Below are 14034 nucleotides of genomic sequence, written 5' to 3'. Positions count from 1 at the left end.
CTCCCCCCCCCCCCCCCCCCCATGCTGCAGCTTAGCCTCCAAGACAGGAGCCAAGGCTAGGCCAGGTTGAGGAGGGGGGCGGGGCGGGGCAGAAGTGTGCTGGGGGTATGCATTTGGGGGGGTAGGGTCCTCAGACTCTGCGGGACCCACCCCTGGGTTCTGGCCCCCTAACCTGGGCCTTTCAGGGTCAGGGGTCCGCTGAGTTAATGTAAGGGGCGACAGAGGCGGTGGTGAGTACCTCCTCCTAAGGTGTGCCTGGAGAGGCGGGTGGTGGGCACTTTGGAAAGTTTGAGAGTCCAGCAGAGAAAGACACGGAGTTCTCCCCCCACCCCATTAAATCCCCTCCCATTCACGACTCGTACTTTAATTTTTGAGGCAAATTAGAAGGACCACCTTTGCTGGCTTCTGTACTTGCCGCGGGAGGGGGGTTGCTCACCCGGAACTGAATTTTTCTCTGGGCCCTGGAACTTGCCACACACTTCGAAGCTCCCCCGCCCCGGCACGTTGCGGGGCCCTCCCTCTCCCCACCCCCGCGCATCTCTCCCTCGCCGCTCTCCCCGCCCCCACTCCCACCGGCCGCGCCGGATGCGGAGCAGACGCGGCGCGCGGCGGTGTGAAGTTACAGCCCGGCCAGGTACCGGCGGGAAGGAAGGGTAGTGTTCGCTGGACTCGGGAAAGCCGGGCCTTTCAGAAGGATGCGATGGGGGCGCCGGGGACAGCCAGGGGCGCGCAGTCCGCGCCGCTCTACTACTCTCCTTGCACTTGGGTCCCTCTCGGGACTCTCCAGACTGGGAGGGTTAGCCTCATCTCTGCTGTCCCGCGACGGACCCTGAACTAGAGGGCCAGCTGAAGGGGGTGTACAGGGATCAATGCCTTTCATTTTCTGGGTGCTCAGAGGGGGCGGGAGCCTCCCGAGTTCTCAGGATTCCCCCCTCCCGTCCCCCGCTACGTGGGCTGAATGAGCCATTCGGTCGCTAGGAGGCAGAACAAGATCAAGAAAGCTCAGCGAACTTGAACCTGTACCAGAGCATCCCCCACCCTCTGCCCGGCGTTTCTCGGCGGGGGAGGGACGAGCCTTGCGAGGGTGGGGGTGGGGGGTAACGAACGGTTAGGCAGAATTCCCTTTCTCCACCCCCCATTACCCCTTAGGTCTTTGTTCTTCATTTTGACTTTAAAAATGCTTTTGGCTAGGGCTGCCGAGAAGCGCCTGGGCGCTCTGTCTACACCCCCATGCGCCAGGAGACGGGCGCTCGGGGCGCAGAGAGGGGTGCACTTTAGCGTCCTTTGCCTATAGGCAATTTTGGTAGCGTGGAATGCGGAGTGTGCGCGGTGTGGTTTCGGGCTGTGGCCGAAATACTAAGTTTGCCTTTGGTCTCCAGGTTCACTTTTTCCACCCCCATGCCCGGGCACCGCACAGGTCTCCCCGGCCCCCACAGGCTTACCGGACGGCTCTGCAACCCGACGCTCCCCCTCCCCGCTTCCTGCAGCTCTGGCCTCCGAGCCCGAAATCACAACAATAGTAATAGTTATCATCATAATGATGCGGGGTAGCAGCGTCATTAATAATGAATAACCGCGGTCGCCGCCTGGCGCACACTCGGGGTCCAGAATTGCGGGAAAACGCATTTGCACAGATCTACCAAAGTAAAAGTGTGAGTGTGTGGACACAGGATGAATTTTAGGACCCGCGGTTGGGGTGTGTACGGTGAAAGCAATACTCCATCAGGCTCACCAGCCCGGTTTTCCAAACCTTATTTCCTTTTCCACCCACTGGCTGGCCCCGGGAACCGTCGCCGGGCGTCGGGCTGGATGGGCGTGGAGACAGCAGCCGAGTCCCCTGGCCGCCCGCCGCCTCCAGGCCGGGACTCCGAGGCCCTAGGGCCGCGGCTGCACGTGTTCGCAGGACGCGCGGCCGAGCCTGCAGCCTCCAGCTGCTCGCTTTGTGCTGCAGAGCCCCGGCGCCCAACTTCACTTTCTGCGCGGCCTACTCCTGCAGGGCCCCGACTTCGGGCCCATGGCTTTGCTTTTGTTTCTTGGCTTTTCCTCTCCGATTTTCAGCCTCCGTTTGCGTTACGCTGTTAAGAAAACCCAGAGGAAGGACTTGGAAAGCAAAACTTCAAGACCCCGTTCCCTTTACTCCCTTCCCCTCCCCCAGCAGCCCTGGCTTCCCTTGCTGCTTCTAGACGCTTCTTCTGAGGCTTTTTGTCTTTAAAAAAAATTGCAAAAAAAGGCGTTGGGGGGGTGTGGAGAATATATGAGAGTGAATATGTATCTGTCTGCTGCCGCTGGGACACTGAGGGTTCGGTCTGTCTTGCTGCATGTGGAAGCGTTTTATTTTCTAGTTCTTCCTCCCCTAGTAGAGAGAATTCGTGGCTAATTACCATGATTATTTGTCCACTCCCTTCCACTTCAATCGAGGACTCCCTGCTTTGTACCCAGTTAGGCCCTAGCTTAGAAAGGATGGTATTGTGGGAGCGAATTAGGATGGAGTTGAATTGAGGGAGGGGGTAAAATGGCTGAGGTTAGGAATGTTTTTAGGGAATGAGGAATTTGCATTAAAATACAGAGAAATTATCTGATGCCCGGAAAGAAAATGTTGATTGGCACTGAGAGATGTCAATGCAGATCAGTTGGCTACAGGAAGAGAATTGTATTTTCATATTTTCTTTGTGCCCCACTTGGTCTGATTTTTTAATAATACAGCAGTAATAAAAACACGTTTTGATATTTCTCTGAACATACTAGCCAAATGTTTTTTCAAGGAGCCTGATGTTAAATGTATTTCATACATTAGGATATAATTCTTAATTAACAATAATTTACGTTAAGAGCATAGAAAATGTTGAGGTTACAGGTTTTATATCTGTACATTTGATCATCTTGTTATTTTCAAGAACTTTGCCTCCTATAAAATTAATTAGGTGAAATGTGGAGGTGTAATCAGCAACCTGTGAATTACCACTTCATTTCCTGGTTTTGATTGTAAATCAGTTCAGTCACTACGTTTAGAAGACTTTAACCAAGTCTGTTTTGTACCGAATTACCTTTTAACTATTTGATACCTGAAGAGAATATTTCCTTTGCTCCTAAATAATATTCCTAGATTCAGAAATCTGTCAGGCCCTGGAAATTAAAAAAATTAACAACAAAAAACTCAAACGAATCTTAGTGGTAGAATTTGCAAAAATCTTTTAACTTTAATAATTTTTTTCCTGAATCTTCTTTCAGTCTCTAAACCTCAGAAGTTACAGCAGCCAGCCAAACAACAAAAAAGGCCCTGCTTATCGATGTGCGTTTAAAATCCTTAATTCAAATAGCAGATATCGTGGATCTGGACTTCCCTGTTCTACTCCTCACTTGGTCAAAACGAAAGCGAATGTAGGAGAAAAATGACATAAAGGCACAATGCAGAGGCACTTCCGTTGGCCTCCTTTATTTGAAGAGTATGCATGTGCATTCTGTGTTTGTCTTTTGGTCAGGATGTTGGGCAAAGAAACATTTAAGTGCTTGCTTTGCTGTCTTCATTAGTAGGGAGATAACCTTCATATTCTGTGGTGACCTTATGTTAAATTAGGAGGCGTACCAAAGGCTGGAAATGATGGCATGCCCTACTTGAACACAGGTGCAGCTAGGCAGGGCTCTCTCAATATTATTTCACCCAGCACATCTGGGAGTTACTCCAGATCTTCCCCCTCAATATTCAGCCTGGGTAGGGTTGAAACAAATTTAACCTGAGTTCACTGGATTTTTGCACTTTATCAAAATCTGTTCCAATATTCTACACTCAAATTAAAATCTATTTTTTGATTCTCTGTGGCTTTAAGTTCATTAAATGTGAAATTGGCAGCTTGCTAAAGAAGGTCAGACTGATTAACTGTTTAAGACTTGTACATTTTCTGCTTCATTTTTATTAGCTGACAGCATCCTGGACATGTTTTGTATTTTGTGATTTAGAAAATTAAAAAAAAATTTTGGGGGGGGGGATAGAGTAAGCAGAAGGTTTTCCAGCTCCCCTTTCTCCATTTAGAAGGTTTAAAAATGATAGAAACTGCTCAAATAGATGTTTTAGTGCAAAGTTTTAAAAAAAGCAAACAGGGAAGAGATGTCTACCTTGCTACACCATGCACTGGAGATAATGTGTGTAGAAATAGTCCCATCATGAAGCATTTTGGAGCTCATTCAGAAAATTAGTCAACTTTGACTACATTAGGGGAAACATTTCAAGTTTGAAGAAAGAATTCTCGGCCTCCTTGTGAAATGTGGAGCTTGGTTGACCATTCTGATTTTTATGTTACGGATGCCACCAAATGCAAACATGTTTAGAATATTTTAGGCATTCTTTTCTTCAGAATGAAAAAAAAAATGACTAATTGGCTTATTTTCTTAAGTACTCAAAAGTATCCCATTTAGCTAATGTGTTTCAGAAGAGCTGCCAGTGAATTTGGTATTTCTGATTTTGTGGCACTGCTGAGTGAGAACAGAAAAGGTTTTTGGCAGTGTGAGATTCGCTGCGTTGCGATGATTATTTAGGTCCGTTTCACAGGTGAATGCAGTCGCTTCCTTATGACGGCAGTGCAAGCGCGACACATTTCTGTGTGGTAGTAGCTCTACTCCATGAAGCCATGTGTGTATGCCCAGTGTATATATCCACACACAAAGGGTGTGTGTGCTTCTCACCCCTCTTTTTAACCTTTGGTACAGTGGGCCAATCTAATGTACAAGGAAAAAGAAACAAATTTGGTTTCAGTCCATGTTTTTCTGGGGTTTTCCCCCTCGTTATTATTTAAGCTTTGTTTATATTTCCTGTGTTAACTATTTAGGTCACATTCTTTCTAAAGAAAGAATTTATAGTGTGTGTATTTCTAGAGTTACACAGACAGATTTCCTTTAGTACATGATGATTGGCCTCATTGATAATTGGCTTTCTTATTGGTATTCTCTACATCCTTACATGTTGAATATAGACACATTTTGGGGGGTATTATATGAAGGTGGCTACAAATACTTTACCTAGTATAGTGAGGTGGGATGGAATCAAGAATGTATTTCCCTCCTTTTCTCTCCTCTCTGGTTCTCTAATAATTGTGCTTTTGTTTCTTCAACCACAGCCGAACCTCTTGAAGCCATTCTTACAGATGATGAACCAGACCACGGCCCACTGGGAGCTCCTGAAGGGGACCACGACCTCCTCACCTGTGGGCAGTGCCAGATGAACTTCCCATTGGGGGACATTCTTATTTTTATCGAGCACAAACGGAAACAATGCAATGGCAGCCTCTGCTTAGAAAAAGCTGTGGATAAGCCACCTTCCCCTTCACCAATCGAGATGAAAAAGGCATCCAATCCTGTGGAGGTTGGCATCCAGGTCACGCCAGAGGATGACGATTGTTTATCAACGTCATCTAGAGGAATTTGCCCCAAACAGGAACACATAGCAGGTAAATGAGAAGCAAGGAGAAAAGCTGTTTGCATGTTTTCTTTTCATTTGCAGAGGCACTATAGCCAGGCAGGAAGGAGTGGTGGAACACTTTCTGTATTTCTCCACGTGACTGTCCATGACAGTCTTATAATGTTACAATAGTCCTTGCTGCTGCTTACGCCCAGAACACAGAAAATAAACATTTTCCATCTTACAGAGTCAGTTGTAGTGGGCAAAATGCATACACTTGACACCCTGGGTCTGCTGATACTGAGGTTTTCTTCTTCTCCTTGCTTGCCTTCTTTGGACCCTACTGCACCTAGCCCAGTTTCCAGTGTCCACTCCTGGCTTTTAGGACTTATCAGAGGCAAAGTGACCATCCAGGCATCTGTAGTTGAGCTATTGGTTCAGGATACTTAGTTGGGGCTCCCTGGGGATGCATTTAGTTCTCAAGGCTTCCCTGAAATGGGGTGTGCTGCCAGATGGCTTGGAGGGGGTAGAAGGAGTTAACTGAGCTCCAGGGCTAGCCTTGGATCCATACTGGCTGTCAGTCCGTATAGGGCTGTAATTAAACACAGCCCCGTGGTGGGATGACATGGTGACCTTGACTTTAAGATGCCATTTTCGACTGGCCAGGCCAGAGTAGAGAGGGTAGTTGCTGAAGCGCACAGACATGCTTACTCGAAAAGTTTAAGGGCATGTTGGAAATTTCAAAAGGTTGGTTTGACAGGAACGGCTGCTCCCTGCAGCCTGCCTCCTTCGCTCAGTGATAAATGCTTCTCAGTGCTCTCTCTTGTCTCAGATGTGGTTTTGACAGATGTATCTTGATTTTATTTGTGGTTTACACAACCACATGTCACCCTTACAAATGTCCAGTCCAGACGCCACTGTTTCTTCTCTAGCCTAATGTAAAAATTTTCTTGGAACAATATATGCACACATATTCAACAGCTCTCTTCTTTGGTTAATCTTACCAAGGAGGTAGCTAGGTGGGTGGGTTTCTCAGCAGCTCGAGGGAAAGGGAATTAAAGGCTAACAGAGGGACTTAAATTCCCTGCTCTAAGTGGTAAACAGCCGCACTATATAGTGGCACTTAGAAAAACAGTTTGCTTTAGCACGTTAGACAAAGCGAATGCAGATTCTATGGTGATAGGACTGGCACATCTGGGAGATGGTCACTTTTCTCCACTGCGCCCACCCCTTGAAAGCAGATTTGTTCATTTTTTGAAAGGTAGTGCAGCCGGGTAGTCAAAGAGTTCAGTGGAACTTGTCTCCCTGACATAGTTTGACCACAAAGTTGAACTGTAATAGGTCAAGGATCCAGAGGGGATTGGATGCTGTATCATTTATCTCCCTCCCCTCTGGAATTTGATCATTAAAATCAAGCGTGGCATTTTCTTTTTTTCTTTTTTTTTTTTTTTTTTTTTTTTTTTTTTAATAAAATCTCACATAGTAAGAAATTACATTTGTCTAGGGATGTGACAACCTTGGAGTTTTCTCCTAAGATTTATGACTTTTCCAACTCTGTGTTTTTTTTTTTTTTTTTTTTTTTTTTTTTTTTAATGCTTTCTGCAATAAGACTCAGGTATTTTTTCTTTAGTGAAGTGAGGACTCTGCAAGTGCAGTCTTTCTAGAAACAACCACATTAAGCTTCTGAGACATGGAAGTTGGGATTTTTTATATCCCCCGCCCCCTGTAGGATATGGCAATGACCATTTCCATGTGCTGTCTTGTGACTGCAGGAAAATGAGAAGAAGTGTAAGGCATGATTAATGAAGCAAGAGCAGGCGGAAGGGGATTTGTCTTTGGAGATCCAAAGCCTTGCTAAATCACCAAATATGGAGTAAGGCTTGCGTGATGTAACATCGTATTTACATATTGAGCTGCTCGTTTAAAAGACAAAACACAGTGTCTGTCAGACAAGAATTAAAACCACACTTCTTCTTGAGGGCCCAAATAGGTTTCCAGTTTCAGGTTAGCCAGCTTGAAAGTCAGGGTCTCTGTATTTAGAAGAGGAATCTGAAGGCTTGCAGGGAAGCCTCATAAATAGTTAAGGCTTTTTTCATTCTTACAGTTACATGGGTACACAGGGGAAAAAATAATTTTAACTCCCAGGTTGTCATAGTAGATTGTGTGCTTTTTAAGAAAATAGCCGAATAGCAGAGTCTCGAGAAGCCATCCCCCTCCCAAAACAGGAGCAAAATTAAAGTATGTTTTATAAGGCTAACAGGACATTGTTTCTCTGAAATGGAAAGCTATCTAAGGTGTCTCAGATATTCAATGGGTATACAAGGGCTGCAATCCAGGTGAAGTAAACCTTTCATGCATGAATAATTGCAACATCTTGATTCCTTTCATTGCATCTAATCACCTGTTCTTACCCTGGTATTGACTGAACATGAACAGCATGGCCACGTCTCAGAGTGAGATGTCCGTAACTAGAATCATGACTTTTCATAATTCACAGTAATGAATTAAGAATTTCCTATGGTGAAATTAACTTTCTACCACTGCACATAAATTATGATGCTCAGGCCCTCAGGTACCCCTGAAGCAGAGTTCTGGAAAGACTCCCAGCCTGTTTCTCTACAGCACATCTCCACAGTCCCAAGTCTGCTCTTCTTTATTAGGATAATGAACAGTAGCAATAAGTATTCAGTAGTCATTTGAACTGCGTGTCACAAAGAGAGGAGACACGATGTGCTATATTGGGAAAGAAATATATTGATGAATCTCTACAAGAATGTGTTTGGCAACTACATAAAAGACAGCCATTTAAGCATGCTGGGTAGGGAAGCCTTTATGAAAGTGATGTAAGTTGGATTGGAGTTCACTGTGTACTCTGTGCCATTTTATAGGCAGGAAGCAGGAATAAAATAGTGACAGATCTTCCTAAGATAAATAAAGCTTAGAATTTAGGGCTTTCAAATAGGAGGATAAGGTAGAGTTTTTAAGATCTACAGTAGAATAGTATGCATTTTGGCTGTGCTCAAGCCTCCAAGGCTGACTGTATTTTGCAGGATGCTTTTTACCTGGTGAATAGGTGGGTGCGTGTTCCCGCACTCCCATCTATGCACATGTTACCTGTGTCCACAGATGCCAGACTCGGACCTTATTGTTTTTTCCATTTTTTTAGATGTTCAGAGTATTATGTGATTGTGATCTATGGAGACCATGCAACTAGTATTAATTTAACTGGAAATTAACAGCTTAGTTTGTGTGGGCCCAGTTCATCAATATGCATATCAAATACCCATCATCAGATATGAGCAGTCTTTGACTGACAGAGCTTTCTGTATGGGTTGTGTTTTTGAGTCTTCTGTTTTATGACGAGTAAAATATTCATTGAAGATTAGTGAGTATGAAATTGTTCTTCTTTATAGAAAAGGCCCGAGACATTATCTCACAGTGTCAGTTTTGAAGTTTTGGCTTATTGCACACAGGAATATTTAAATTAGGAATGGCCTATCAGAAAGTTAGCATTTAGAGAGAGGGGGTGGGGGAACACAAGCCTGCTAATATTCAGGGAAGTCTGCTGTTACTGATGTGTGGCGTTGTTTTTTTCCTAAACTCCAGAGCATAGGCATGTCCATTGGGGTATTTGTAATCATTTGCCTAGGCAGAACAGCTGATACCTGGATAATGATATGTAAGACAGATTCTCTAATGAAGGGGGAGATATTCAGAACAGAACTACATTAGCATGTTACAGGTAAAGCAAGTATAACACTCAGGCTGTTTAGAACTTACAGAATCAACTTGCCTTTTCTTCTGTACCCATTTTAAGTCTTTCCTAGCCCAGACTGAACTAGAGGATGTATTTGTATACGTTTAATTGTAAACGAGACTTAAATTATAGTATCTTATTATGACTACTTATGTCATTTCTCTTTATTTGTATGATTCTGAATAAAAATTCTGATCTCTGAAGTAAGTTCAGCGTGGCAGCAAAAACTAGAAAACAGCACCATTCAAAAAGCAAAAAATATACTGGCAAACAATTTATTTACCTTCAGAATGCATAGAGGAGTGAATATTGTTTTGTAATAAATATCTAGCATTTTCATGGCGAGCCTGTGTTTTGTGAGACCACTACCCACAGACTGGTGTTCGTGGAACTGGAGTCCTATATTCAAGTTATATTTGTAAATAAGGCAGGGAAAGGTTGTGAACTGGCAGCTTGGATGTTTTGTCAAAGTACAATGTCAGAGAAACTCTTTCTAAGACAAATTGTAAATAGAACTGTCACAGTGATTGCATGATTGAGCTGCAGAAGTGTCTTACAATTGGTGGCATTGTCAGAGGACTTTTGAAAGCTTAATTAAACACAGTGGCCTGCATGGCTGCTAAATTTACTTTGGAAAACCAAAAAAAAAAAAAAAAAAAATCGAAAATGTAGAAGATCCCAAAAATCTCAAAGTTCCTTAGATGCCACTCCTTTTGGTGACACAGAAAAGATACATTGTGCATTTTCCTGGTCGGTTTTTATAAATAATAGTTTTGAGAATAGGTCCACGTGATATGAAGATCATCCTGTGTGCGATGTGGAGGTTGTGTTAGTTTTTCTGTCTCCTGCTGTTACAGACAGTTAATGTAAAAATGGCCTTTTATTGGAAACACAAATATGTATTCACTTCAAGAACAGGAACAGAGGGGGACAAAGTTTTCCCTCCCATTCTCTGTTTATTCTATGAAAGCTTAAAAAAACAGTGCTGTAATTTCACAAATCACCGCATTCCTTGTTGTGGTGCAGGTTGTGCATTTTCCTTTAAAGGATCTGAAATATGTTTTGCACACCTTTCTCCCAGTGAACGTGGCATTTAATTGTGGGCTGTCCATAGGGTGGAAAATGCAACTGGGTGTAGAAATGTCAGGCAGGGTCAGGACAGACACCTTCAGCTCAGAGAAGAGGCCAGTTGGATGCATATTAATGGCACATTTTAGAGTCCTGGAAAATCATTAATTTCACACTGTAGCCTCCATGTAGTTTGGCTAATATGGAGGGCTAAATTGGGGTACATAAAACATGCAAATCCGGGGGATATTGTTGTTAGATTTTTGTGACATCTTAGTAGTTGTATCTAATAAAGGAAAAGAGGTGAATGGTAGCTTTGCATGACAGGCAGGGAGCAAGGAAGAAATTCTGGCCTTCCTGTGGGGGGAAGTACAAATGTAATCAAAAAGGAGAGCCCATGGAGGGCGCTGCGCTGGGAGTGCGGGCATTCATCTAATCTACTCAGGTTGGTCTGTTTGTGTCCTTCATTGCACAGAGAAATCAGTTGACAAAATTTACCCCGAGCCCAAGTCTGTCTTTACATACAGTAGTACCAGCCTCGTTCAGTAAAAAGCACTTAGCACCAAGCTGGACCCAGTCTGGCATCTTGCCACTTTTTTAGCATGAGATTTAATCACCAAGGATCTTAGTACCTTTCTGCTTGTTCAGATTTCATTTGGGTCATGGCTGTGTCAGCAGTGTTGTTATTTCAAGGATAAAAAAGTATTTTAACTTAGGGCCTATTTTTAATATTTCGACTCAAACAGGTTTTTATTTTATGTGTCAATTTGGAGGACATTAATAAAGTTCATAAAATATGTGCAGACTATATAATTTAATGGAGAATGACTAGTATTTTTATTTGTAACACAAATAGAAAATTGACCATTGTAACCCCCCTGTTCTTTTCTATGGCCCAGGTAGATCAGTACCCTTCAACCGCTTTTCCCTTTTACTGCTAGGGTATAGAGCACTGGCCAATATCAGTAAATTTACCTTTGTAATTTGCCGTGTAGTTTTTACAACAATGACCTAATTAATTTGAGCACGGACCATATTATTGCTACTGGAGTCATTTTCTGTCACAAACTTAATTTCCAGGAAATGTAACCAGACGAATAAGAATTCTTTAGCTCTCCACATGTGCTCCTTGAGACCAAAGGCAGATTTAAAATAATAATAATAATACTAAAATGCCAGCATTATTAAAGCCAGTATGCCAAACTCAATTTGAAGCCAGTAAACATCAGACTGTATTTCTAATCAGTTTTAGAATGTAACGTATTCCATATTGGGTTCACTGGAATCTGTCTCCCTGCTTTTTACTGGCCAGCTGCAATCCCTATGCATTTTTAAAACATTTCAGCAAAGGCTTTTGCTGTTCTTAGCAGGGTTAGTAACTTGGGGTCTATTTCTGAGCTCATTCGTCATTCTGCGATGGCATTGAGTTAGGTTGGCAGGGGAAGGATTTGAGGCATGGGGGGTGGCGAGGTCACTTCTGATCCCAGCAGGGAATAGGTGAGCTTCATTTGCCTTTACAATAGGCGCACAGTTACTGCACCTTGGAGGGGCCTCTCAGGTGCTGCTCAGATGGGCGCATGTAAATGCCCTGTCAGATGTGGAGCCGGAATATTAATGCTCCTTCCACCACCGCACCATAATAAAGCTGTACACAGCAAGCTTAATATGCAGCTAGTCTGGGGAATTGTATAAACTTAGATAGCCCAGTGTGAGAGACAGCGATGGAAGAATGCTCGCTATGCCACAGTTCCTACCTTGTCCTCCTTTGATCTACAGCAAAATGAAAACATCATCCTTTCCTCCTCTCTGAGTTGTCTCCCCAGCTCTGCCACCTCCCAATCCACCACAAGAATTCTTTTGCATGTGCTGGTATGGAGAAATGGGACATAATTTGTTTCATATGGTTAATTACAGGCGCTTGAATATTTAAAATTTTAAATAGCCACAGTTCCAGCTTTTCCTGTTAAAAGTATGTGTTTTGAACAAAGAGATTGCAGTATAAATATTTGTGGTGATTTGTAGCACCCCTCTTTCCCCTTTAAACACACAGACACATAGACAGACACACATATACACACACACACACACACACACAAAGTATTTCTGACTTCTATACCTTTATCTATACTTTTTTTTAAACCTTACTTTCAATTGGAACTCCATTAAAATATTTTACCATTATATTTTTGAATCTGTTGTTGCTTGAGGTTTTAAAGAAAATTTTTATAATGTGTTCATTTAACAGAATCAACAGCTGTCAGAACCAGTTGTGTAAATCCACAAAACATACAAAGAAAAATGCACACGTTTCCTGAAACAAAACACTTGGAAAAATAAGCTGCCAGAACTGGTGAATTAGAAGTTTGTCGACAGGGAACTGAGGTGTCTCGTCTCTCGAGTCGCCCTAGAGACTGAGCAGGTCTGATGCAACGCTGCTCGAAGGTTTACCTGGGCAGGTTGCTCCTCTAAGGCAACGCACTGTGTGCAGTTGACGTGTTCACTAGAGGTAGGCTGGGCCTTCACTAGCTCCCTCTGCCCCTCCTTTTTTCCTTTTGATCTATTTCTATAGATAAAATACCAAGTTCTTAGAGTGCTAAACAACAAATTATACTCACCTGAAGGTGAGATGATCAGGTTTAAACTTCCTGTAAAAGAGGTGAGAAGGCGCTTTGCGGGCTCTTTTCCAGATAGGGTTGGCAACCTGTTATTCAGACCCAGATCATTCTCTGCCAAGCAATTCCCAGTGGGGACCTGGAACAGGTATGTTGATGAAGGGGATACCTGGGGACCTCTGGTCACTCACAATGAGTTTTTGTTTGTATCTTCACTGCAGTTAGCACTGGTGAGGAACAATTACACCTATGATTTAATCTTGGTTTTAGATAGAGGCAAATCCATTGATTAAAAACTCCCATTAAAATAAATAATGGAATTTCTGTGAAACCTGCAAAAGTGTCCCCCAAAACTAACAGAGGTACAGGTGTGCCTCCCCTCCATTTTCCTGTGAACGTCTACAACACACAGGGAAACCTGTAAGCATAGGGCACTGAAATTGATATTTATCAGTTGCTCATTTTCTTGATATGTAATGATGCATTTAAAAAAGCTGAAGAAAAAAAAATTACATCTGTTAGTTTTTAGGAAAATAAGATGTAGTTTGGATTCTCACCTAGTTGCAGCACAATGTATGACATACCAATGGCATACCAAATCTGGTCTTCTGTGTTTCAGATACACAGTTCCTCTTTGGACAAAAGAGGGATACCCCAGTCCCCCACCCCCAACCCTACAGCTTTGTTCTTCAGCTCAAGGTAGACCTTGATTTCATGACCACTTACATCTAAGGGGAAGCCTACAGTGAACCATTTATTGCCTATTTTAACCCCTGCCCCACCCCAGATCCTTTGCGTTTACAGTTAAGACAATGCATTAACTAGTGCTGAGATTTAAATCTCAGAAGTAGTTTGTCCTACTATCTTACCTTAAGATTAAAAAAAAAAAATTCTTTTACGTTTAAAAAGGAACATTGGCAACTGAAGAATGGTTTCGAGGCTGAAAAAATTTTACTAATAAATCGTAACCTTCTCATGTTTTTGTTATGTTAAGGGGAAAAATCAATAAGGAAAAATTTAATTCTGATAAAGATACTCTTGGATCTTTGAAAAACTACTGCTGTCCTTTTAACTAAAACATTTGAGCAGCTTCAAAGACTATGTATTTCTTCTGATCTTGGAGCTGTGTGACTGGTAGCAAGCAGGAAAAAAAAATCTTATTCTACATACAAGTGGATTGCTTAACAAGTCAGCACAGACACGTACTT

At 43.0% G+C, this 14034-nt stretch overlaps 1 protein-coding gene across 8 annotated transcripts in view; it reads left to right on the top strand.

The window, feature by feature from the left end:
• Bcl11a (BAF chromatin remodeling complex subunit BCL11A) overlaps positions 1 to 14034 on the top strand; it is a 96660-nt gene that overhangs the window by 2145 nt on the left and 80481 nt on the right. For 4 of the 8 annotated variants that reach the window (XM_008842792.1, XM_008842798.1, XM_008842797.2 and 1 more), the window contains exon 2: positions 5109 to 5438. In XM_008842792.1, the coding sequence (XP_008841014.1) occupies positions 5109 to 5438 (330 nt within the window). Of the gene's footprint in view, positions 1 to 572; positions 635 to 1588; positions 1653 to 4587; positions 4661 to 5108; positions 5825 to 5901; positions 6365 to 14034 lie in introns of those variants that run through there. The other 4 variants (XR_001872681.1, XM_008842793.1, XM_008842795.2 and 1 more) reach the window with 4 other exon arrangements.

This window comes from Nannospalax galili, unplaced genomic scaffold (assembly GCF_000622305.1).
Source record: "Nannospalax galili isolate Female #2095 unplaced genomic scaffold, S.galili_v1.0 scaffold20, whole genome shotgun sequence".
NCBI classification, from domain to species: Eukaryota; Metazoa; Chordata; class Mammalia; order Rodentia; family Spalacidae; genus Nannospalax; species Nannospalax galili.
The sequence above is the reverse complement of the archived record's forward strand: the minus strand, read 5'-3'. Positions and strand labels throughout refer to the sequence as shown.